At 52.7% G+C, this 22,011-nt stretch overlaps 1 protein-coding gene across 1 annotated transcript in view; it reads left to right on the top strand.

Annotated features, from left to right (window-relative positions):
* Window positions 1-22,011, top strand: part of TLL2 (tolloid like 2) — a 114,937-nt gene that overhangs the window by 77,460 nt on the left and 15,466 nt on the right. Inside the window, exons 8-13 of the mRNA XM_036265529.1 lie at window positions 1,266-1,390; window positions 3,589-3,704; window positions 7,806-7,908; window positions 14,695-14,811; window positions 15,800-15,945; window positions 16,331-16,526. Of these exons, the coding sequence (XP_036121422.1) occupies window positions 1,266-1,390; window positions 3,589-3,704; window positions 7,806-7,908; window positions 14,695-14,811; window positions 15,800-15,945; window positions 16,331-16,526 (803 nt within the window). The remainder of the gene's footprint in view (window positions 1-1,265; window positions 1,391-3,588; window positions 3,705-7,805; window positions 7,909-14,694; window positions 14,812-15,799; window positions 15,946-16,330; window positions 16,527-22,011) is intronic.

Consider the following 22,011-nt stretch of genomic DNA (forward strand, 5'->3'; position numbering starts at 1 on the left):
GCTGAGAAAAGCAGGTAGAACCAGAGAGAGTGGAGAAGAGAGAGGGGGACGAAGCCTGAGGAACAGCACTCCCAGGGGAAGCAGAAGAGCCTCCTAACTTACTGCGCGAGAGCAGAGCCCTGGGACCAGGGAGAAGAGAGTCCCAGGAGGTAAGGGACAACGAAGGTCTCTGTGCTATAGAGAGGGCAGGTGAGGATCGACCATACGAGGTGTCAGTTGGTCGGTGGCTGGTGACCATTGCTACGTGGTCAGATTGAAATCGGATTAAGGTGAGCAGGCAGAGAATGGAGACAGTTCTTTCCTGGAACGTGGTTAAGACGGGAAGGAAGGAAAGGGTTGTAACTGGACAAGGAGCCCATTCACAGGAAGGCCCTCCCCTCCAGGAGGTCCCAAGTAGGGGTGTGGAAGCAGGGGGGGTGGGCTTAGGCAGGGGGTGCACCACCCTCAAAACGTGGAGTGTGAATAGGGCCCGCACTCAGCTGGGCGTCCAGGTGTCCACTTGTCTGTTTTGGTCATTTTAGACTTTCTCTGCGTGGGGGTAGAAGACATTAACGTTAGAAGGGACTGCCCTGAACATCTAGGCCATTCTCTTATTGTTCAGAGAAGTAAACTGAGGCTCAGAGAGGGGAAGGGACTTGTTTGAACTCACTCAGGAGGCAGAGCCAGGCCTTACATAGAAGTCACTAGGCCGGGGCTCTCTCCACTACCCCTAGTTCTCTGCATTCATCTCACTTTTATCTGGTTACCCCTCTCACCAGTGAGTCCCCCAGACTCCAGCCCCAGTATTCGCCAGCTCATCCAGAACTTCCTGACCAGCCCTGGTAGTCTCACACGGTACCGGTTCCCATGTGCTCCCTGCAGCTTCTCCGAGACTTAGTCATGCTCAGTACTGCCCGTCGCACAACTCCAGGGGGCGCCACTCCCGTCACAGTGTCTCTGAATGGTGCTCCCTGCAGTTTTGCCACATGGTGGCCTTGGGACCCGAACCTGTCAAGGGCTTTGTGGAAACACTTAATATACATTAGTAAGCAAGCCCTTAGGCCACGGGGCTCGGGCATATTTCTAAACGTGGCAGAGTCGTTTTCCCATTGGAAAGGGAGCGGGCAGCTGAGGAAATGGAATGGTCCAATGCCACACGCGAGCAGGCCGGGGGTGGGGGCTGTCGATGGGGTTATGGGCAAGGACATGAAGACTGTAAACCCCAGCGCGGGGCCTGCCAGCCTTGACTTCTTTCCCCTTTCTCTCACTCTCTTTTGCGCCTGTAGAGGAGTTTTCTTAGACACCATCCTCCCCCGTCGCGATGACAATGGCGTCAGGCCAACCATTGGCCAGCGTGTGCGGCTCAGTCAGGGAGACATAGCTCAAGCCAGGAAGCTGTACAAGTGCCCAGGTAACTGAACCCTGGGGGTTCCCAGGGCCCCCGGAGCGCCCCCAGCACGACTCCATCTGCCCTCTGCAAACATTCCCCTTGGCTGGGAAAACAACTTGGGGAGCCGGAAGAGACCCCTGGCAGCTGTGATTTCTAACGAGCTGCTGTAGGAGGTGTTAGGCGGTGTGGAAAGTCCACATGGTGAAGTGACTGCCTGCCGCGAAGTGAATAGTAAAGCCCGAGGTTCAGGAGGGGAAGGGGCATCGCAGAACCACAGTGCACCCCCAACGGCAAAAGCGCCTCTCCTTCTGTGGGAGTAGGGCTGTGTTTTGGCAAAATAAGAGGCAAGGGTTTTGCAGGAAGACAAAGAATGGAGGAGAGTGATTTTGGAAGGGTGGGAGTCAGCTTCCCAAACACTGGAAGGTGGAGGGAATCTCCGTGCTGTAGGTGAGGTCATGTCTATGGTCTAGCCATCCAGGGTGCTGGTCAGTGGCCACCAGTCGGCCACTGAGGTCTGGGCAGCACACTGCAGTCTGAGCAGGTGCCCACTTTCCTGCCGGTCCAGAAGCCTGCTCCCCTTGAATTTGCCCTCTCTTTTTGCCTCTTGTCCCCTTGACTTCAGCATCATCACAGCCCCTGCTGCCCTGGGGGTGAGCTCACATTGATCCTTTTAAGCTGCTGAACTTGAATGCAAAACACTGGGTATAGCAGCCAAGTTTTTACCACTGATGGGACAAAGTGCATTTCAGCTTCGGAGGTGGGAAAGGGAACTCCATCACCAGCAGGCCAGGAACCTTTTCAAACACCCAGATAAGGCCTCGGTTCCATCATGGGACAGAATATTGGACCTAGGGGCCATCTTAGGCTGTGTGGGCCATCACTTCGCTCTACTCAGCGGGATCGCAGAGCCGGCAAAGGGCCGTGCGAGGCTTCGCTCCTTCGTGAACCTCTAGGAAATACATTCATCCAGCTATTAGTCATCTGGGGGCACATTAGGGCTGCAGGACAGGACACACATATCATGTAACCTCGCTGAATTGAAAGAGAAACCTTATAGCATTCCCTGGGAAATGCCATCGTATTTATTTAGTTATAATGCGTATGCCTCTTGCTTCCCCAAAGGATTCGAGGCAGCTGGTAAATACCACGGAGCCATGCAGTAACGTATCTGTTCCTGCAGAATGTTGATGATTATTCCGAAATGATTTCCATGGAACCCTCGGGGGTGTTGACTGCCAGGCATAATCCTTATGATGCCCAGCAGTTGTTTGGTAACATGATAGTGAAGCCCCGAGATCCAGGATTTCCTGAGGCCGAGGATCCCTTCCTGCGGCTCCCAGGAGTTTCAAGTGGTAGCTGAGGGCGAGAGGAGTTGCCGTGCAGAGTTTGGATTGCACTCGGGAAAATGTGCACGAGGATGCTTCCTTCCCACCTTTTGGGGGTGGCCCCCAGCAACCCACTGTCTTTGCCTTTGGGGCCTGAGTCCCTGGGAGTTAGGGGAATATGAAACCTGCAGCTTCCAAGCTTCCTCATCCAGGTATGAGGACACGTTTAGAGGCCTAGGTTTAGACTCAGGGCCCAGCAACCCCCAAACATTCAAGACCAGGACAGCCTCTTGTAGCGTGTGCCAGCGTCCGTGCCTCTGCTCGTGTCCCCCTGTTTTCTGGACTGTTTGGTAGCTCATTCAGAGGTGGGTAGCAGAAAAAGAAGAGGCAAGATTCAAACCAACCGCTGACATGAGTTTCAAAGCAGTTTCCTTTTTGCGTCACCCATGTGGGCTCGCGTGTCCTCTGCCACAGGTGTTGTTATCGGCGAGCACAAGGCTGCCACGGGCGGAGCACTTGCCGCGTGCCGTGCACTGAGCTGATCCCTTTCATTTAACCCAGATGATTTCATTAACCTTCTGGGCAGGCCCCACCCATTGAACAGATACGAAAACTAAGGCTACCGCCACACAGCCGGCTGGAGAGCTGATTCAAACCCAGCTCGAGGCCGTGCTCAATCCTGAGAGCCTCAGAAGAACCCCTGGGGTGTTCCTCTTTGGTGCCCAGACCCCATTTCCACTTGTATTGGCCAGGAAGATGTCAGTGGGACTACCAATGCGTTCTAAGGCCATGGCTGGCAAAGGGGTGTGTTTGCTCAGCAGCCCTGTAGAGGGCGCTCTGAGGTGGGGCGTGTGTGCGTGGGCCTGGATCACGGTTGTCCTTTTGCCTGTGCAGCGTGTGGGGAGACTCTGCAGGACACGACGGGGAACTTCTCTGCACCTGGTTTTCCAAACGGCTACCCTTCTTACTCCCACTGCGTGTGGAGGATATCGGTCACTCCAGGGGAGAAGGTAGGTGTGGGACCACCTCAGGAAACGACGTGACATCCTTTGAGTTGGGTGCTGTGTGCGGAGCTCTTATTAATAGGAGCAGTGACAGCTGTTCTGTTGTGGGCACCCACTGCGTGCCAGGCACGGTGCTAGCTTGCTTCCTGTGATTTCCTTCTGGACTTTTCGGCCAGCCTCCCTCATACACATGGAAGCCTGTATACTAAATGTCCACATGAGTCATAAATCAAGCTCGCCGCTGTCAGACAAAGTAGGCTCTGTCCTTTTCTCTTAATAGACATACCGTCAGAATGCCCTGGAAGGCAAGGATCCAAAGTGGGATTTCTGGACCCCTCAGAGTGCTGCTCTGGCAGGTGGCATTATGGGGACAGCTAGCCACCAACCCCCAGCTGGCCTCACCTTCTCCTCCCAGCCCCAGTTCTGTCTCAGGAGCCCCTATAGTGACACCTCAGCCCACACTTCACTCCCACCTTGCAAACAGCCATGCTCGGCTGTCCCCGCGGTGGAAGTAGGCCACCCAGGTGTGCTGCCTACCTCCGGAGGGTGGGTGCAGGGCGGAGGTCCTTGCATGTCCTGGAAGTGGGCAAGGAACTTCAGGGTTCTAGGCCCCAGGTGCGAGGTCTAGAAGCTCGGCAAGCTCTGGGTGGGCATGTTCCTTTGGCCCCGAAGATGCCATGACTCTCGAGAGCTAAGCTCAGGGCAGGGCCTCTTTTGCCCTCACCCACGGGGGGTGTTCTCAGCCCTACTGCAATGTGCATTTCCTTATGTCCATTAACCGCATGTGGAATCAGAGGCTCAGACATTGTGAATTGCCCAAATTCACAGTAAGATATAGAACCGAGAACTGGGCTTCTACAGTCCAAAACTTGTGTTTTCTTCGTCACACCCTCTCTGCATTCCACGGGATCGTCCAGTTGTCTCACAGTTGATGCAGCTGCCTTTGAAATGTTCGCTCGGTCCCTTGGGTCTAGCTCCCTACAGTCATACCTGTTGTAGCTTGTCTCACAAATATGACACTGGTTTATCTGGCTGTCCCCTTCTAGATGCACTGAGGACAGAGATTGTTCACCTCCAGGTCCCCAGCACCCAACAGCCTATGGCACAGAGTCACACAATAAGTATCTGTTGAATGAACAAGTGGAAGACCTGCAGCTGGGGGTGCAGTGGGAGGTGCTGGAATTTTTCAGGTGCCTGTAGCCAACTGATAGGTATTCCTAATTCATAACATAAAAAAATGTTCATTTAAACGTCAATGTAAACATAGTGTGGAAACTAGAGAGAAATAATGGCTAGAAACGATTGGGAGCATTTTCTACGGGCTGGGTACTCTTCTTAGCCCATTAAGTAGATTCTCTGGTTTAATCCTCACAATAACTTCGTGTGCTAGATGCTATTTCCACACTCATTTTGCAGGGAAGGATATAGACTTGCGTAAGGCTACTCAGTTTGCTGCAGAGTTGGGATTTGAGCTCAGGCAGTTTAACTCTGAGAACCTGGATGTGTAACCGTCATCCTATCTTATTCCACAAAGGAGACAGGCTAATAGACATTTGAACATGCATTCACACACATACACACACACACTCATGCACACATGAGCAACACACATATGCACCTTCCTCTGGCCCTAAGCATTTACCACAGTGTGGTTGTCACCTGGGGCCTGAGAGACTCTAGACCTGTCTGCCTTGAGTGGAGGTGCCATCCCCATGCCTGCAGGAGGTGGCAGTAGGAGGGAGAGAAGGAGAGGAGGAGAAGGAGGAAGGGGTCTGTTAATTCCCAAACTGTTGAATTGCCCTGCGTAGCAGAGGCTCTGTGATGTGTTTGAACCGGGTGTAAGATTTCACCCAGCCTTGATTATTATTGCTAACTGGGGGCAGGGAGAATAGATGTCATTGAAATTCCTGCACCAATTATTTCAATTTCTGTTTCACCCAGCCTTCCCCAGAGCTGCTCATAATTAGCAAGCTTGATTGATTCACGTTATCACCTCCTGTTCATCACCTCTTCCCCTATGGTCTTTATGGCTCACTAACATACTTAAAGTAATTAGCCTGAATAATTATCCCATTTATTCAGATCACGCATGTGTTACCAAGGAATTTGTAATAACATTTCCTTTCTGAAATTTTAAAAAGCAAAGGCTAGAGAACTGTGTTGCAACCAGCTAGCAAGCGTTCCTGAGCCTGTCTACCTGGATGTGAGCACTAAGGGGTACAAAGGGAGTTGAAGGTACAATTTCTGTCTTCAGGTGACTTAGACTTTGTTAGGGTCCTCCCTCACCCCCGGGGAGTCTGATTTCATCGAGGGAGGGGCATTTGCTTGGCACCAGTATTTTTTTAAGCTTCCAAGGTGACTCTAATGTGCAAGTCGGGTTGAGAACCACTGGCATGTTGGAAAGAGCAACAGATCGAGTGTGCGCTCACGCCCTCTGCCTCTCTCTCCAGCACCGGAGGTGAGCTGGCCTGTTACGTTCTGGCACTGACCCTTCCTCTCCTAGATCTCAGGGCCTTGCGGGAGAAGGTGCCCCTCCCCCTGAGACCTGAGCACTGGGTGGAATTGTCCCAAGGGAAGGGTGGGCACTCTTAACACCAATCAAGACAGGCACACAAAGAGCCCTTCGTGTGTCCAGTTTGTGGTATACCAAGTGGGGACACTCGCTGCGGCTTGATTTTTATTTATTTATTTATTTTTGTTACAGATATTTCTCCTTTTTCCCCCATTGACACCCTCCTCTCAATCCCGTCCCCCCGCCCCCAGCATTGTTGTCTATGTCCATGGTCACACATATGCGTATATAAGTTCTGTGGTTTATCTCTTCCCTCCCCACCCCACCCCCGTCCCCCTCTTCTGAGGTTTGTCAGTCTGTACCCTACTTCCATGTCTCTGGGTCTATTCTGTTCATCAGCTTGGTCTGTTCACTATATTCCACAAATCAGAGAAAGACAAATATCACAGGTGGCTTGATTTTTAAAGATACCATTTATTGGGTGGCTGATTTGTGCCAGGCACACAGTATAGCTTCTTGTGCGGTCCCCTCAACGGCCCAGTGGCGTGCATGTTGTTGTGTAGATGAGGAAACTGAAGTCCAAGAGCACAAGTATTTTCCCGAGATCCCAAAGCTAGTGAGTGGTGGAGCTCAGAAGAAATCCCGATCCGCTGGACTCCAAAAACACCTGCCGTGGAGTCACAGGGAGAGAGGAGACCTCCAAAGAGGGGAAGGTCGTGTCCATCTGGGTGATCAGAGGAGGACTTGGGGAGGAGGGGGGCCCTGAGCTGGCCTGGGGAGGGTTCCATTTGTGTGGATATATACATTAGGGCACACTGGGAGATGAGGTCACCTAGTAGGGTGGGTGCTGGAGGCTCTGGCAGGTAAGCAGTGAGTTTAATTTATGAGATGGGGGCAGAGGGAGCTGCTGAAGATTTCCAAGCAGAGGAGGCCACTACCAAACATGAGATAAAAGTGCAAAACGCTGTTCTAATAGGCTTGATACATCTGTCTTTCTGATCTATCTTTATAGACCAACACAGACTGGCACACAGTAGGTAGAATGAATGAATGAATGAATGAATGAATGAATGAATGAATGAACCAACGAACCAACAAACTGTAGGAAGGCTATGAGACACACCGCACCTCGGAAGAATGAGGTCGTGGCTGAGGGGACATTGATCGTGGAGATGCTCAGATGCACTCAGGCTAACCCCAGACCCTTTAGAATGATTGATGATGTTATAAGATCTTTTCGTATCTCTGAACTTCATTGACCCCTTACCTCCTTCCAGATCCCCAGGCTCGATGCATCCTGGCCCCTCTTTAATGCATCTTGCTTTCTGTAAACCACCTAGTGACTTCAAAAGCTCAAGCTATTCCCCAGACGGAACCTAAGGACCCATCTCCTCTGTTTACCCCCCATCCTGCTGAAGGTTTATTATTTAATGTCATGAGGTTTCCTGTAAGTGTGTTTTTGTGGGGGCACTCCTACTGTGGTCTGCAGGCTTTGTATGCTAAAGGGTAACGTGAGAACGCCGGTCTGTGAGATGAATCTCTCAAAACGCCTCAGGCTTTGTTGCCAAAACTCACTTTATGGTAACTCTTTACAGATCGTCTTAAACTTCACATCCATGGATTTGTTTAAAAGCCGCCTGTGCTGGTACGACTACGTGGAGGTCCGGGATGGTTACTGGAGAAAAGCCCCCCTGCTGGGTGAGTTGACTTCAAGCCTCGAGAGAGCAGCGGCCCGATGTTCTGTGTGATGCTGTTCATGTTTGGGAGGGTGCGTCCAGGCGGCAGTCACAGGAAGCTCTCGAGGGTCTTGTCGTTGTAAAACTCCGAACATTCCATTTGGCCACACATGCTTTAAAAGCTTTTAAAACTGTGAGTACCCTTTGACCCAGCAATTCCACTTCTTGGAATTTATCCTGGAGAACTAATCAAAGTGTGCAAAGCTCTAGCAACAGGGGTGTGCACTGGAGCAGGAAGAATGGAAAACAGTTTAAATGTTCACCAGTAGGGGTTAGCTGAGTAGATAGATGATGACGCACCTTTTCAGTAGAAAATTATCCAGCCATTGCAAACAAAGTTGGAGGTGCTTCTTTATTGATCCAGAAAGGTGTTCATTTGCATTGTTACACAGAGGAAGGTGTGATCAAATAGAATATGCAGTAGGATTCCATTCTCAGGAAAATACACCTTCCACGTCTGTTCTGCAGTGGCTGGAAACTCAGGCGCCCTTGGAATAAGGTGTACGCGAATGAGGTGGGGTCAGTATGATAACACGGGGAGTAGAGGGCAGCGTGGATATCCTGACCGAAATCACTTCGATCACTGTGTGGGCTGATTGCAATGGGAAGAAACCATTCGGTGATCTACAAAAGGAGTATCAGGTAGAATGATAAATATAAATAAATCACACACCATGGTTATTTCAGGATGATGGAGTATTTTTTAATGTACCCTGTTGTTCATGGTTTAGCTGCATGATGAGTGTGCTCTGGAGAGATGGACAGAGCGGGACTCACACAGAACGGCAGCGTGGGCCCTGAGTGACAGGCGGTGAGCCAGGGGCAGAAAGAGAAAGGTCAGCTCCTCAGGACTGGTCACCAGAACAGAGCTCTCTCCTGGGTGACCAGGGAAGAGTGATGTCGGAAGGAGGACCAATGGCTTTGGTGCCCGGGGAGCGGACATGAGGACTCTCCCAGGAATGGCGGCCGTGGTGGGGACAGAGAAGCAGATTTACGAGGAGCCAGACGGATGGGTCTCGGCTGAGAGTGGGCTGTAGGTGGGCTTCTGGTCTTAAGTTTAAGCTCTCGGGGAGACTTGGTCCTTGGCATGGGCTCATGTGGCAGCAAAGCCACCTTGTTATGCTGTGAGCGGCCTGAGGGAAGCTGCCGAGGGACAGCTGACGAAGGGCGGAGGTGGGGAAGAGAGAGGAGGACTCGGCTGGGGAGTTTCACAGCCAGACCAAGTCCGGCTTCATGTCAGACTCTGGGGCAGGTCACAAGAGACTGAGACAGAGGCACTGGCTGGACTCACAGGGGCCTGGCAGATATTAGGCTTCTGTATGACCAAGGGGTCTTGGCCAGGTCAGCTACCATCTGAAATAGTGCACAAGCCCCCTCTGTCCAGAGGGCCATGAGTTCACATTCTTGGAGGTACAAACAGGTACAGTGATACCTCGGTTCTCGAACGCCTCGGATTTCGACCAAATCGGTATTCGACCAGGAGATTCGAGAAACTTTTGTCTTGGAATCCGAACAAATATTTGGAACTCGAACTTCCGAGATGAGCCGAGTTGAGCCGAATGGCGTTCATTCGGCCCAGCGCGCCTTGCTTGCGTCATCAGTGTGAGTGCAGAGAGAGAGTCACGCTTTGTGGAGAGAGTCACGCTTTGTGGAGAGAGTCACGCTTTGTGGAGAGAGTCACGCTTTACACTGAATTTAACCCTTAGACATACTGTACACTTTTATTTCTTGTTGAGACTTATGTTTTTCTACATATTATATACAAATTAGGCCAGTAAATAGGCATTTTCTGGGGCTTGGAACGAATTAATCCAGTTTCCATTATTTCCTATTGGGTTTCATTGCTTCGGTTCTTGAACAATTTGGTTCTCGACCGTCCTCCTGGAACGAATTATGTTCGAGAACCGAGGTATCACTGTATGTGTTTGTGTCCTTGGGGGCTCTGGAAGGGAGCCGAGGCAGGCTCTGAGTGGGGTACCAGGTTACCACCCAGGGAAGAATCAGGGAGTTAGCAGTCCAGGTGAGCAAGCCAAGAAGTGACCCCTGGGCCAAGCGCAGACGGTGTGGACCCTGCAGGACGAGCGGCGATGCCCCCGGATGGTAGGCTGGAGGCTGTCTGCCTGGACTTCTGCCTCCTGTCCGGTGCGGGCAGCCGCGGCGTGGGCGCCCCCTGCCAGAGCGAGGCCTGGCTTTGCACAGCTCGCGGGCTGGTAGCTGTGCTGCCTTCCTGGTAGCAGAGGTTCCTGAGGAGGCTGAACACCAGCACCAGCTGGGAACCTGAGGGCGGATTCTTGGGGGACTACTGAGTCGGAATCCCTAGGAGCCGGGTCAGGAAATGACCCCCTTGCCTACAAACGCACGTACATCGAGCTTGCCAGCATCAAGTACACAGACTGCTCTTGATACTATTTTTTAGTTAGAAGAGTAAAAGGAGGAGTTACATGAGAACTCACAGACCCCTCCGCCTTAGTCACTCATCCCACACCTTCCCGGGAAATCCACGCCCCCCCCCAAGTGTGGACCGACTCTCTAAGGCCTCGCAGCCTACTGAAGGCTGAGGTTGGACCAGAACTTCAATGTCCTGGTGATGGGGAGAGGCTGAATCTGAGAAGGGTCTCCCCTTAGGATTGCTAGATAAAATGCACGATTCATTGTTTATCTGAAATTCAAATTCAGCTGGGCTTCCTGTACTTTTGTTTGCTAAATCTGGTAACCCTATACTCCCCCAGGAATGTGATAGACGCACAGGGCTCAGGAGGAGGAAGCTCTGCTCCTGAGGTTCCCCAGAGGCCAGGCAGGCTCCTGAGGGTGGGCAGAGGGGTTTCCAGGCTCTCTCTTCTTGAACCAAGAATTTCCTCACTACAGTTCCTGGTCTCTCTGGCTGCACTTTCATAGATTAGATGGGGCTTCTGTTCGTTGGTGGTGGTGATGGTTTGTTTTGGTTTTTTTTGGGGGCTCATATTTTACACTGGTGTGTGTGTGTGTGTGTGTGTGTGTGTGTGTGTGTGTGTCGCAGCCAAGACATGGCCTGGTGCCTGCAGCCATTCTTCATTCACAGGAATCCTCCTTTGCCAACTATTTGGCCGGCTCTGATGTTTCCAAATGCAGTTGTTAGTGAACTTTTGTGTTTGGAACAAGTGCATTGTGTGGGCCGAGCTGGTCCCTGGGAGGGGTCAGTGCCATGAAATCTGCTGGGAGGAGGCAGGTCAGTGCCCCTTTGGCAGGAGGGAGAGAGGATTAGGGCGACTGTGAAAGTATGCATCTTGCCCTAAAAAACTGTGCATTGCATATTTTCCCAGAGCAGTGTGTGAAAATCCAGGCACAATGGGCGCGCGACTTTTTATGAATGAACCCTTTATGACTCCCCACGGAGCCTGCTTGTCGTGCCCTCATCTGCATTTCCCCTTGTGATATCCTTATTAAACCCCTCCTCCTCCCAGCCAGGAACCAGATTTCAAGTTAGGAATTTGACACCTTTTCTCTGGTCCAATTTCTCCCCAGCCTGGTAAGTCTCCTTGGAAGGAGGCTGCTCGGGACCTGGGCTTTCACAGCGTGATTAAAGGGAAATGTAAGTAGATTGAGAACATTTCACGGCTGGTTAAAGATATCAAATTGGTTTTTCAGTTTCAGGGGTCACTCATGAGATTGCGGCTCAGGGGGAGGAAGGTGGCTGCCAGGAGAACTCATCCAGTACCCGACGTGCCCTCCTGTTCCTTGGATCCCCCTCCCATGTTTCTGCAGAGGAGGGACTCGAACAATGTGCTTGTGTATGCAGAACTGTCCTTGAGTATTCTCTGCCGCCACAGTGCACACAAAAGCCCTTTCTCCCCCTCCCCCTGAAGTGGGGAGGGAAGTTCAGAAAGGCCAAGCTGGCCAATCAGTGTCGCGTGGCCCCTGGGGCTCCCCAGGCAGGGCAGCCTCCCAGAGGAGCGGTGAGTCCCACAGCCAAGCCTGGCGTTGCCACAGACTGGCTTTGTGGCTGAGACTTTGACCTTCATTCCCAGGCGTGTTTCCACACGGGGAAGTGGGAATGATGTTTACATTCTCAGAGCAGATTTGATGTCTCTTGATTCAAAAAAGTCCAGAGTTTAGAATTGTCCCTTAAACCGAGAAGTTCCTTTTGATGGTGGTGGTCATGGTGATGGTGGCGAGACTGGTGATGAAGGTCAAGATCTTTGACCGCCGAGGTTCAAATCCCATTTCCACCTGCAACTCTGAGTGCGACTCAACTCCAAGTCTCCGACCCTCGGTGTCCTCCTAACGGAGATTAATGGTAGTACCTAATTCAGGGGCAGAGCGGGTGCGCTGAGGTAATCCACGTAAACTGCTCAATAAAAAGGGGTTTTATTAGTACCATCAGTCCAGGGACAATGCAGAGGGTTCTAGTCAAGAAGTACAAGTGACTTGGGGAGAGGTGTTACTTAGAAATAATTTGTAACTTATTCTACTGAGCCTGGCTCTGCCAAGGTACTGAAATACGCCTTAGTCTGTAACCCCGACCTCCTCCGGGGGCTGAGCGGGGATGGCTTCTCCTGGGCCCTGCAGCCCGTGGTTTATCATGTCCCGTGGGGTTCTTAGGCAGCAAGACGAACCCCTCTCTCATTTGGAAACAGTCCCCAGCGGCTGTGACAGCTGGGGGTTTAAAGGGAGACTGGACTTGACACTTGGGCTGGGCTCAGAAGGAGTTCCTTGTGGACCAGCATTGCCCAGCTGAGGTTCGGCAGCTCCGGCCCCTCGCTGGTGAGCAGGACTCCCAGGCCTGCGGTAGTTGTCCAAGCACTAGTGGGCACTGCGTGGCTGTGCGGCAGAACCGCTGTGGGACACGTACAGGCTTCCGTGGGTCTCCCTCGCCGCGTGGCAGCTGTCTCAGCTCATCTCCCGTCACACCAGGCTCCCCAACTCCAACGGGCTGCAGGGGCCAGAATTGGAAGGGCCCGGGAGATTAGCGCCTCTGCCCCATGCCCCCTCCCCGAGGGCCGCATGCCAGTCGGCCACCAGGAAACGACTCCTCTCCTGTCCTTCTCCCGTTTCTCAGACAGGCAAAGCAGAGTCCTGCTGCCAGGGCTGGTGGTACTTCACGCAGTGCTGGCGATGACAGTGCTCACCATGCATGGACCTGAGAAATAGCCGTGCCGAGGTGTAATTCACGTGCCAGGCGGCTCCCCATTTCGAGTGCACCCCTCAGTGGTTTTCAGCATGCCCACAGTTGCATAGCCGTCACCACCATCAAGTGTAGACGTCGTCACACCTCCAGGAGAAAAACCACACCCATTACCGTCACTCCCCACATCCCCCAGGGTTCAGGGGATTTTCTCAGTGACTTCCACAGTCAGTACCTGTCAGAACCAGGGCCGCCAGTCCAAATAGCCCTTGACTGTTCCGCACTGAGAACTGGTCAGCCCGACACGGCTGTCCTCCACCTGCCCGTCCCTGTCCTTGCCCCGAGCCGTCCTACCTGGCAGGACGAATGACTGGGTCAGGGATGACCACGCACTGGGAAGGCGTGGCCTTTCCCCCTTTCCCCTGTTGAGGGTCCAAATCTCAGTCTTGTACCCAAGTATCCAAGAAATACACATCTATTTATAATTTTCAGTAACGAAAGTTCAGTAACAGTTTTGAGCCCCTTTCCATCAGGTGGTGGGAACTTAATTTCCATCTGTTCGTGTTTCCTTCCCCCAGGGTGGGGGAGCTGGTGGGGGCAGACTTGGTGTCAGGGCGGGGTAGCAGGGAGCTGTCGTATCGCCTGTCATTGCTGGGGTGTCCTCAGCCCTGTCTGGTCTCCATCCATCTGTCCAGCTAAGTGGCTGCTGTGTCTCCTGTCTCAGCTCGAGGCCAGTTGAGATTGGTGCCAAGTCCGTGTCTCCCTAGAAGACTCTCTGTGGCTCCCCAGTTCCTCTGGGCTCTAGGAAGCCGCTCCCTTCATGCCCTGCTTTGCCTGAAGAGCTGTGCATAGCTGTCCGTCTCTCGTCCTCATGTCCTGACAACCGTGCAGACACTTCTGTGCTGACCCACGTGGGACATGGGCATCTGGGGTTTTGTTGTCCCTCCAGGCTCTGCCCAGGGGCTGGGGGCGCGGTTCTCTGCTCCCCCCAGATCCTTCAACCTACTTAGCATCTCTCCCCTCCTTTCCACACAGGGTCTCAGCTCAGGATGGCACAGGGACAGGGTCCTTTTAGACACTCCAGGGTGCCCTCTCCACCCCCTCTCTGCTTAGGCCCCTCCCTCCGAGGGATCTTTCTAAGACTGCAAGGATGGGGAAATCTTTCTTATGCATTGTGTTTTCTTCTAAATCTTTGGTGTTGTGACTAGGCTGTGACATTCAAAAGGCAAGATTTGATTTCTTCATCATGTGATCTCTGGCATATCTTCTCTGAGGTAAAGAAGGCAGAATGTTTACCCACAGGCATGTCCCCAAAGAGGAGGGTATGGGAAACGCCAGGGGGGACCCAGTCATCTCCGTCGCAGACCGTTATCCCGCCACACCTTCGGCCCCTCGGCAGCCTCGTTTGGCAGCAGAGAACAGTGCTCGGGCTCTGCCCTGGGCACTCTGGAGCCTGCAGGTCTCCCGAGGATGACCGGAGAAGGCACACAGGCTGGGTGCCGGGTTCTTCCCGGCCGCGAATCCTGGGCGTGCTCCAGGCCGAGCTGCCTCGCAGGGTTATTGACCACCTGGAGCCATTTGGACCCTGCCCTGTCTGCAGCGAGCCCTCCCCGGGCGGGCAGCCTCACTTTCTCTTCCTCTCCCCAGGCAGGTTTTGTGGCGACAAAGCCCCGGAGCCCCTCGTCTCCACAGACAGCCGGCTCTGGGTGGAGTTCCGGAGCAGCAGCAACATCCTGGGCAAGGGTTTCTTCGCGGTGTACGAAGGTTTGTTCACGACGGAGGAAGCCCCCTGGGTAGCTCCCGCCATGCCTGTCCTTCCCGTGCAGCCCACTGTCCCGGCCACGCGTGGCAGCGGCAGGGGCAGCCTGAGGAGGTCACTTCCCCTTCCTCCACATTCCGGAAGCAGCGGGCCGGCTGTGCTCACTTCAGGACAGACATCTGCCTGTCACCACCCCGCGGAGCCCTCGTCCCAGGCCGGTCAGTGGTGTCAGACACCTTTAGAGCCCTGTCGAAATGGAAATGCAAGCAGCCTCTGAAGAGCTGTGTGAGTCTGAGAAAAGAACCGAACCTCTCAGAGCCGCTGTTTGTTTCATTTGTGAAAAGAGGACTTTGGACAAAGTCAAGGCATTTTCAAATACAATTCTTGGCCTCTGAGGCCACCGTGGTGGTTCAGCCGAGAGAACCCATAGGTCTGGGCTCTAGGCAGCTGCCACCAGAGCAGTTCTGCTTCTGTCTGTTTCACATATGAATCCCCCGCCCCCAAGAAACCATTAGATGTTATTAAGGCCCCTGTTGGCCTTAAATTGTCATTTTGCAGAGGCCAGTGTTTTGTTTTTATGAAAGAGAGAAGGTGCGTGCACACTCACCTGTCGCTCTGTACCAGCGGTCCTCTGCCCTCTGCGTCAGAGTCACCTGGGGAACTCCAAGACCACCGCTGCTCCGAGCTCCCCAACCCACTGCCGTCTTGTGGGGACGTGGCCCCGGCTTCTGTAGCTTGAAAACTCTCCCAGGTGATTTTGATGCACAGAAAAGGTAGAGGCCCACTGCTCTACGTGGTTATTTTCTGTGTCTGGAAAAAAAATTCTGAGTTGCAACCAAATGAAGTTATGCCTTTCTGGAGGCACAGTTTGGTTGGATGGAAATGAAAATGTTGGCAAGTGGAACCACCTAGTGGTGATAAGTGGCCAAAGTCCTTTGTAAGATCCAACCAGGGACCCTCTTTCTGAAGCTGGTTCTCTGGTTCTTTCTAAAGCTACGTGTGGGGGAGATATTAACAAAGACGCGGGTCAGATTCAATCTCCCAACTACCCGGATGACTACAGACCTTCCAAGGAATGTGTCTGGAGGATTACAGTTTCGGAGGGCTTTCACGTGGGGCTTACCTTCCAAGTTTTTGAGGTAAGTATTGCTCAGTGGTCTTTCCAAGGATGAAGTAAATGTCAACTTTTGCTAGACATGCTCTGCTCTATAAAGACGAGTTCTCATTTTTTTTGGTTGAAAATAGGAACCTAAGAGGCCCATGATGTATCGTACCCAGACATCTACGGGGTCCTGGAAAATTTAGACTCGTTCTGCCCATTTACCATCTCCTAGTCTCTTCGCAGCTTGATTCACCCTTGACTTCCGCAAGTAGGAGGCGGCTTGGAGAAGCCCAGGACACACCGGGGGCCTTTGGCCTCTTGGTTAGATTTCTCAGAGTGATATTGAGGTTCCCTTCTTAAATCAGACACCTTTAGGCCAAGCCATTGGTCATCTTCCACATTGCTTCTGTTTCTCTGTTTAGATCGAAAGGCATGACAGCTGTGCATATGACTACCTGGAAATCCGCGATGGCCCCACGGAGGACAGCACCCTGATCGGCCACTTCTGTGGCTACGAGAAGCCGGAGGACGTGAAATCGAGCTCTAACAGGATGTGGATGAAGTTTGTGTCCGATGGCTCTATCAATAAAGCGGGCTTTGCAGCCAATTTTTTCAAGGGTATGAATTAGCATTTGTTTCCATTTTTAGTCACAGGAAGAGGTATTGCCTCCCTGGCTTAAATCACAAAACCCATATGGAACATTAGCACCAAACAAGGCTCCCTACAGGGAGGAGGCAGCAACCCATGTTAGGGCTGTGTAGGACCCCCGACAGAGTTCACGGCCAACTCAGGAACAGGCTCAGCCTTGGTCTGTGTGGCAGAGAGTTCTGCTGCTGTGCTTGGAAATTAGACTTAATACGTTTACAGGGTCAACTCAACGTAGTGCAACTAAACACTGATAACAATAAATATGTGTGTAGTCGCTAGCATTGACTGAGCACCTACTGTGTGCCAGGAACTGGGTGAGGTACTTGATTTCCACGATGTAACTGAATTTCCAAAGTAACACTTTGAGCTGGTGTTGAGAGGGGCTGCTCAGGGTTACTCAGACAGTCAAGTGCAGATCAAGAATCCAAACACAGCAGGTATGACATTAAATTGCGTTACCTAATGTGGACCAGAGAGGCGACCGGGTCTTCAGCTCCTGAAGCATCGGGAATGGCGAGTGAGGGGTTGGTGCTCGGGGAACAAGCCTCCATGTTGCTCTGCAGGGTCTTGATGAAACCAGACCCAGAATGTGTGGGAAGGCTGCATTCCTGGCCCCAGCACAGCGGGCTTCCCAGGAGTCCTGTGAATGGGTAGGTCTTCCTTCTCTGTTCTCAGGGCCTGGAAGCCGCTCAGGCCACACCCTATACGGGAATATTGGATGTGCCCCAGTACACTGTGACCGAGAGCGCACCAAAGCCGCTGGATGGAGGTATCCGGTCTGAGGTTCTTTGATGAGTAGCATCCCTCACACCCAGGAGCAGGCTGCTTTCCCTTCGTCCTGGCCTCTCCCTGGACTCCTGTCTGCCAGTCCCTCCGTGCGCCCAGTCTCCCCAGGGGCTCCCTCTCGGCCTCTTCTCCCCGGTTCTGCATAAGCAGACGGGTGTCAGAAGAACCCACTCCGAGCCATGAGACCCTGGCCAGGCAGCCATCTGTTCTTGCTGAAGCCTCGATTTTCCTCCCTGTAAAATGGGAAGGAAATCTGCCTATTCTACCTAGCCAGCCGTGAAGCCCGAACAGTGACCGCTGCGAGGCACTTGGTATGCCGGAGAGGCCGCGCACCGAGGAGGGTTCTCTGTCCTGTCTCGGGCTATCTGGGGAGAGCAGAGCCCAAGCAGAAACAGAATCATAATGTTTTCAATAATTGCAGACAAAATTTCATTCCTTCCCAAGCAAAAAAGCCAGCCCACAGTAAGTGCACACATCAGCTAGTGGTTGTAGTGGGAAGAAGGACATGGCGGTCTTTGTTGAGATGCCTGCAAACTCTCAGCCCGCCCCGCCCTGGCCCAGACTGCGCATGACTTAGCAGCAGCCACGCAGGCTGGGTGGCCTTGAGCAAGTTATGCAACCTCTCTGGGCCCCAACCCCTCTGATAGTAAAAATGGGAGAAAACGAGTGAAAGTGAACACACATGGTATCACGTTTAGTCCCACTCACTGCAGTTTGCTCAGGAAGGAGCCTTTGAGATGGTTACTTTTCTCTGGGAAAAGTGACTGTGCCAGTTTCTTCTCACTGTTGCCATGGATCAGTTTCCTGTTGCTGCTGTAACAAATTAGCACGAACAGGCGGCTGAGAGCAATACAAATGTATTGTCTCACTGTCTGGAAGTGCGACTGTCTTGCCTTTCCCAGCTTCCAGGGGAGGCCCCTGTTTCCGTGGCTACGGTGCCCTTCCGCCCTCCAGCCCGCGGTGGCCAGTTCCCTCTGTCAGGCGCGCACAGACCCTGCTGCCACCGCGCTCTCCTTTTCTGACCCGACTCTCCTCTCCCTCTTTCAGTTGTAAGGACCTTGTAGTTACATTGGTCCCACCCAGACAATTAGGATCATCTTCTATTTCAAGGCCTTTAATCACACCTGCAAAGACCTTTTTGCCAAAGGACTGTAAGGGAACAGATTCGCAGGTTTCGGGGGCTAAGTCATGGACAGTGTGGGGGGAGGCCTTCCTGTGTTTACCACATGTCATGAATGATTCTGAGGTTTTATTCTAATTCTACTTATTTTAATTCTCCTGTCCTCCTACCCTGACTTCCATCCCCTGGTCTATACATTAGGAATCGGGGCTTCTTTCCGGGGAGACTCGTGGGATGCAGCTGGCACTGGCCCACCCAGGCCTCACCCCTGGTTCTGCTGAGGTCAGCAATGCACCTTTGTGAGGGGACCAGCCAGAGCTGGGGGTGAGGGTGGCCAAATTCAGAGAAAAAACAAACAAGCAGGATCCCAGTTAAACTTGAATTTCAGATGAAGAATGATCTTTCAGTACAGGTATGTCCCAATTCAAACTTAATGACCCCCTGTATTTTGTGTGGCAACCCTACTGGAGATACTGGTCAGGGCAATGGGAAGGAGTGTTTCTCTCCACGATGCTAAGCCGCTGTGTAAGGCACCGAGTTGAGAACCTCGGCCGGCTTTAGGTAACCATGAAACTAGCCCCATTTGCTGGTTAGAAGATCCCATCTTCTCCCTCCTCCCCACTGAACATCTAGTCAGCAGTCATCAATGTGTCAGGCACTGTGCTAGGGGCTGGGGACACAAAGGACAGTCTTTGTTTTCAAGAGCTTAAGGTGGTGAAAAGACCTACAAACGAATGTGCAGTGATATTGCCAAAGACGCGTGACCCTGGGTGGAGGCCAGGAGACCTCCAGACTCGGCCTGGGGGCGGGGCTCAGATGACCCAGCCTGCTACTCCAAGGGTTCAGTGTGCAGATGTCCTTTTAGATGCCCGTGAACGGTGTTCACTGAGGCCCAACTACACCAACTTAGTGCATGAGCCCAGCTTGACGTCTTTAATATCAAGGAGAATGACCTTGACCCTGGACCAGGGCTCATGGAAATCTTACTGGAACCTATTAAAGGGCAAAGAAACGACACCTATTGAGTGTGCTAGAAACGACACGCATTCTCTCACTTTATCTTAAGAACAACTCCTTGGTAGGCATTATTATTAGTCCCATTTTCAAATTGAGGAATCAAGGTCTCAGGTGGCAGAGCTAGAACTAGACCCTGGACCTGCAGGAGTCCACAGCACACTCTCTCCCCGGCAGAGACCCAAAGCCACAGGCAAGTAAAGCGATGGGGTTTGAATTTTTCATTCATGTTTGTGATATGATGCTGATACCTTGCTACTTGTCTGCCTTCTCGATATAGTGAACAGGGCCCTGGGTTCCGCCTCTGAAGTTTGGGTTCCAGTCCTGCCCTCATTTCTAAGTAGCTGTCACTCTGGGGCGGCCAGATTTCCTTTCCGGGACTGGACCACACCTGCTGTTCTCCACCCTGCTCCCAGTGCCTGGCCGCAGTGGGCTCAGTGACGACTTGCTGGGTGATGGGTGGATGGATGGATGGTGGGTGGATGGATGGATGGATGGATGGGTGGATGGATGGATGGATGGATGGATGGATGGATGGACGAGGCACAGACTCCTCACTTGTGGATTGGGCACCCTGCTGGCTGCTCTGCCTGCCTCTCGGGGTTCCCGTGAGGATGAATGAGATGGAGACCGCAGTCTAGGGCGCTGCTGCCCAACAGATACGGGAGGCCAGTCACAGACACAAGCCGTGTATGGAGTTTTAAATGTGCTGGCCACCTTACCAAAACTAAAACAGAAACTGGACATGAACTGTAATAGGTTTTATTTTACCCAATATACCAAAAAAGACTATCATTTCAATATATAATCAATATACAAAATAATGAGATGTTTTATGGGTCTTCCCATGCTAAACGGTAAATCCAGTGTGCTTTGCGCTCAGCACGTCCCCATCTTGACAAACTGCATTTCACATGTTTGACAACCACACAGGGCTGGTGTCTACCATGCTGGTCAGCGCAGGTCTAGGGACTGGGCACAGCCAGCCTTTTCCTACGAGGCCATATGTAGGACGTCCTACGAACACACGGTGCCCGGAGCGTGTGTCAGGACTTCTCCGGAGCAAGAAGCTAGAAGAGTAGCTACAAAGGCCGCGCAGAAGAATTGGACCAAGTCAAAGAAGCTCTGGCCTTGGTGCCAGTTGGCCAGAGGCTCTGCTCAGGGCCCAGCTGGCGCAGGACACTGACCAGGGTGCCAACTGGCCTCTGTGTCCCTCTCCTGTGCCAGATGGCAGTCCCTCTCAGAGCCTGCTGGCTGGGCACGGCAGAGCACCTCACATTTCTGGCTACTCCAGGAGATGGCAGGAGCATTCGAGGTTTGGCGGGGCCGTTGTGGTCACGAATTTCCCACAAAAGTAGATGAGGATTCCCCACCATGGTCCCCACACTCCACTGCCCCGTTGCTGATGGACCACCGTAGGGTGTTTGATGAGGGAGACGGGCCTCTTTAAAAATCTTAGGGATGTGCCCTGCTTTCTCTTTCCTTAACCCTCTCTGAAACAGTGTAGGGATCTTACCTGAGTCATTTCATCATCTAACCACAGAACGGTTCCTTCTTCCACTAATACCACTTGGAGAAGGCGAAGAAGCCAGAGCTCCCCTTATGCAAAACTGAGTCCGGTTCAGACTCTTCCCCTCCCCCACGCCCTCCCAGGCGTTTCTGGCAGACTTGGCCGTGGCCACTGCAGCCCAGAGCAAGCACACAGGGGCTTGGAGCAGACGCTGCTTCACCGCAGGGGGAGGTGACACCGCGGACAGCCAGGCTCCACTGGAAGCAGGGCCCGGGCACATTTCTATGCCATCCACCTCGCTGGAGCCGGGTTGCAAATGGCTTTTGCTGGAGCGAGCTCAGGTGTAAACGTTGCCGCACCTCCCTGGGTCAAACAGCCTACGCTTGTAGTCTCTGGAGGACCCACATTCCCTTTGCTTCAGACCCAAACCCACTCCACCAGCCTCCCTCCCTCCACGGGACTAAGATGGCCCCAGGAAGCTTGGTCATCTGTGAGTCTCCCTTTCTCTCCTATGACATTCGTGTGTCCTACGCATAACTATAGCATCTTCTCCCTCACTCCCCCCGCCCCTTGGTCCTATGTTCATGGGCTTTTCCGCAGTTGCTTTCTGCCCCTTCCCTGTACCCACCAGCCGGGTTCTGGACTCCATCATGCTGCCCATCTAGTCTTCGTGGGCCTGTCTTTGATGCATTTTCCGTCTTTCCGATCCTGCCTCGTCTCCCTCCCCTCAGGCCGCACTGCTCCGCTCTCCCCTGGTCCGGGTATGGCCAAGTGACCTTGTTCTTTTCACTGCCCCTGTCATTGTGTCTGCAGCCACAGGAATTTCAAAGCGGCCCCGCTGCTCCCTGTCGTGATAACTACTGTGTACTGACTCCGTGTCTGTTTGCTGGGTACTCCACACGTGGCGTTTCAATCACCACGACCCTAAAATCAGATGTTATTACTATTCTCATTACAAAGCAGGAGGAAGTCTCAAAGGAGCTGAGTCACCCAGTTTGTTGGGGGAAGATCCCACCCAGGTCTG

This window comes from Molossus molossus, unplaced genomic scaffold, assembly GCF_014108415.1.
Source record: "Molossus molossus isolate mMolMol1 unplaced genomic scaffold, mMolMol1.p scaffold_m16_p_17, whole genome shotgun sequence".
NCBI classification, from domain to species: Eukaryota; Metazoa; Chordata; class Mammalia; order Chiroptera; family Molossidae; genus Molossus; species Molossus molossus.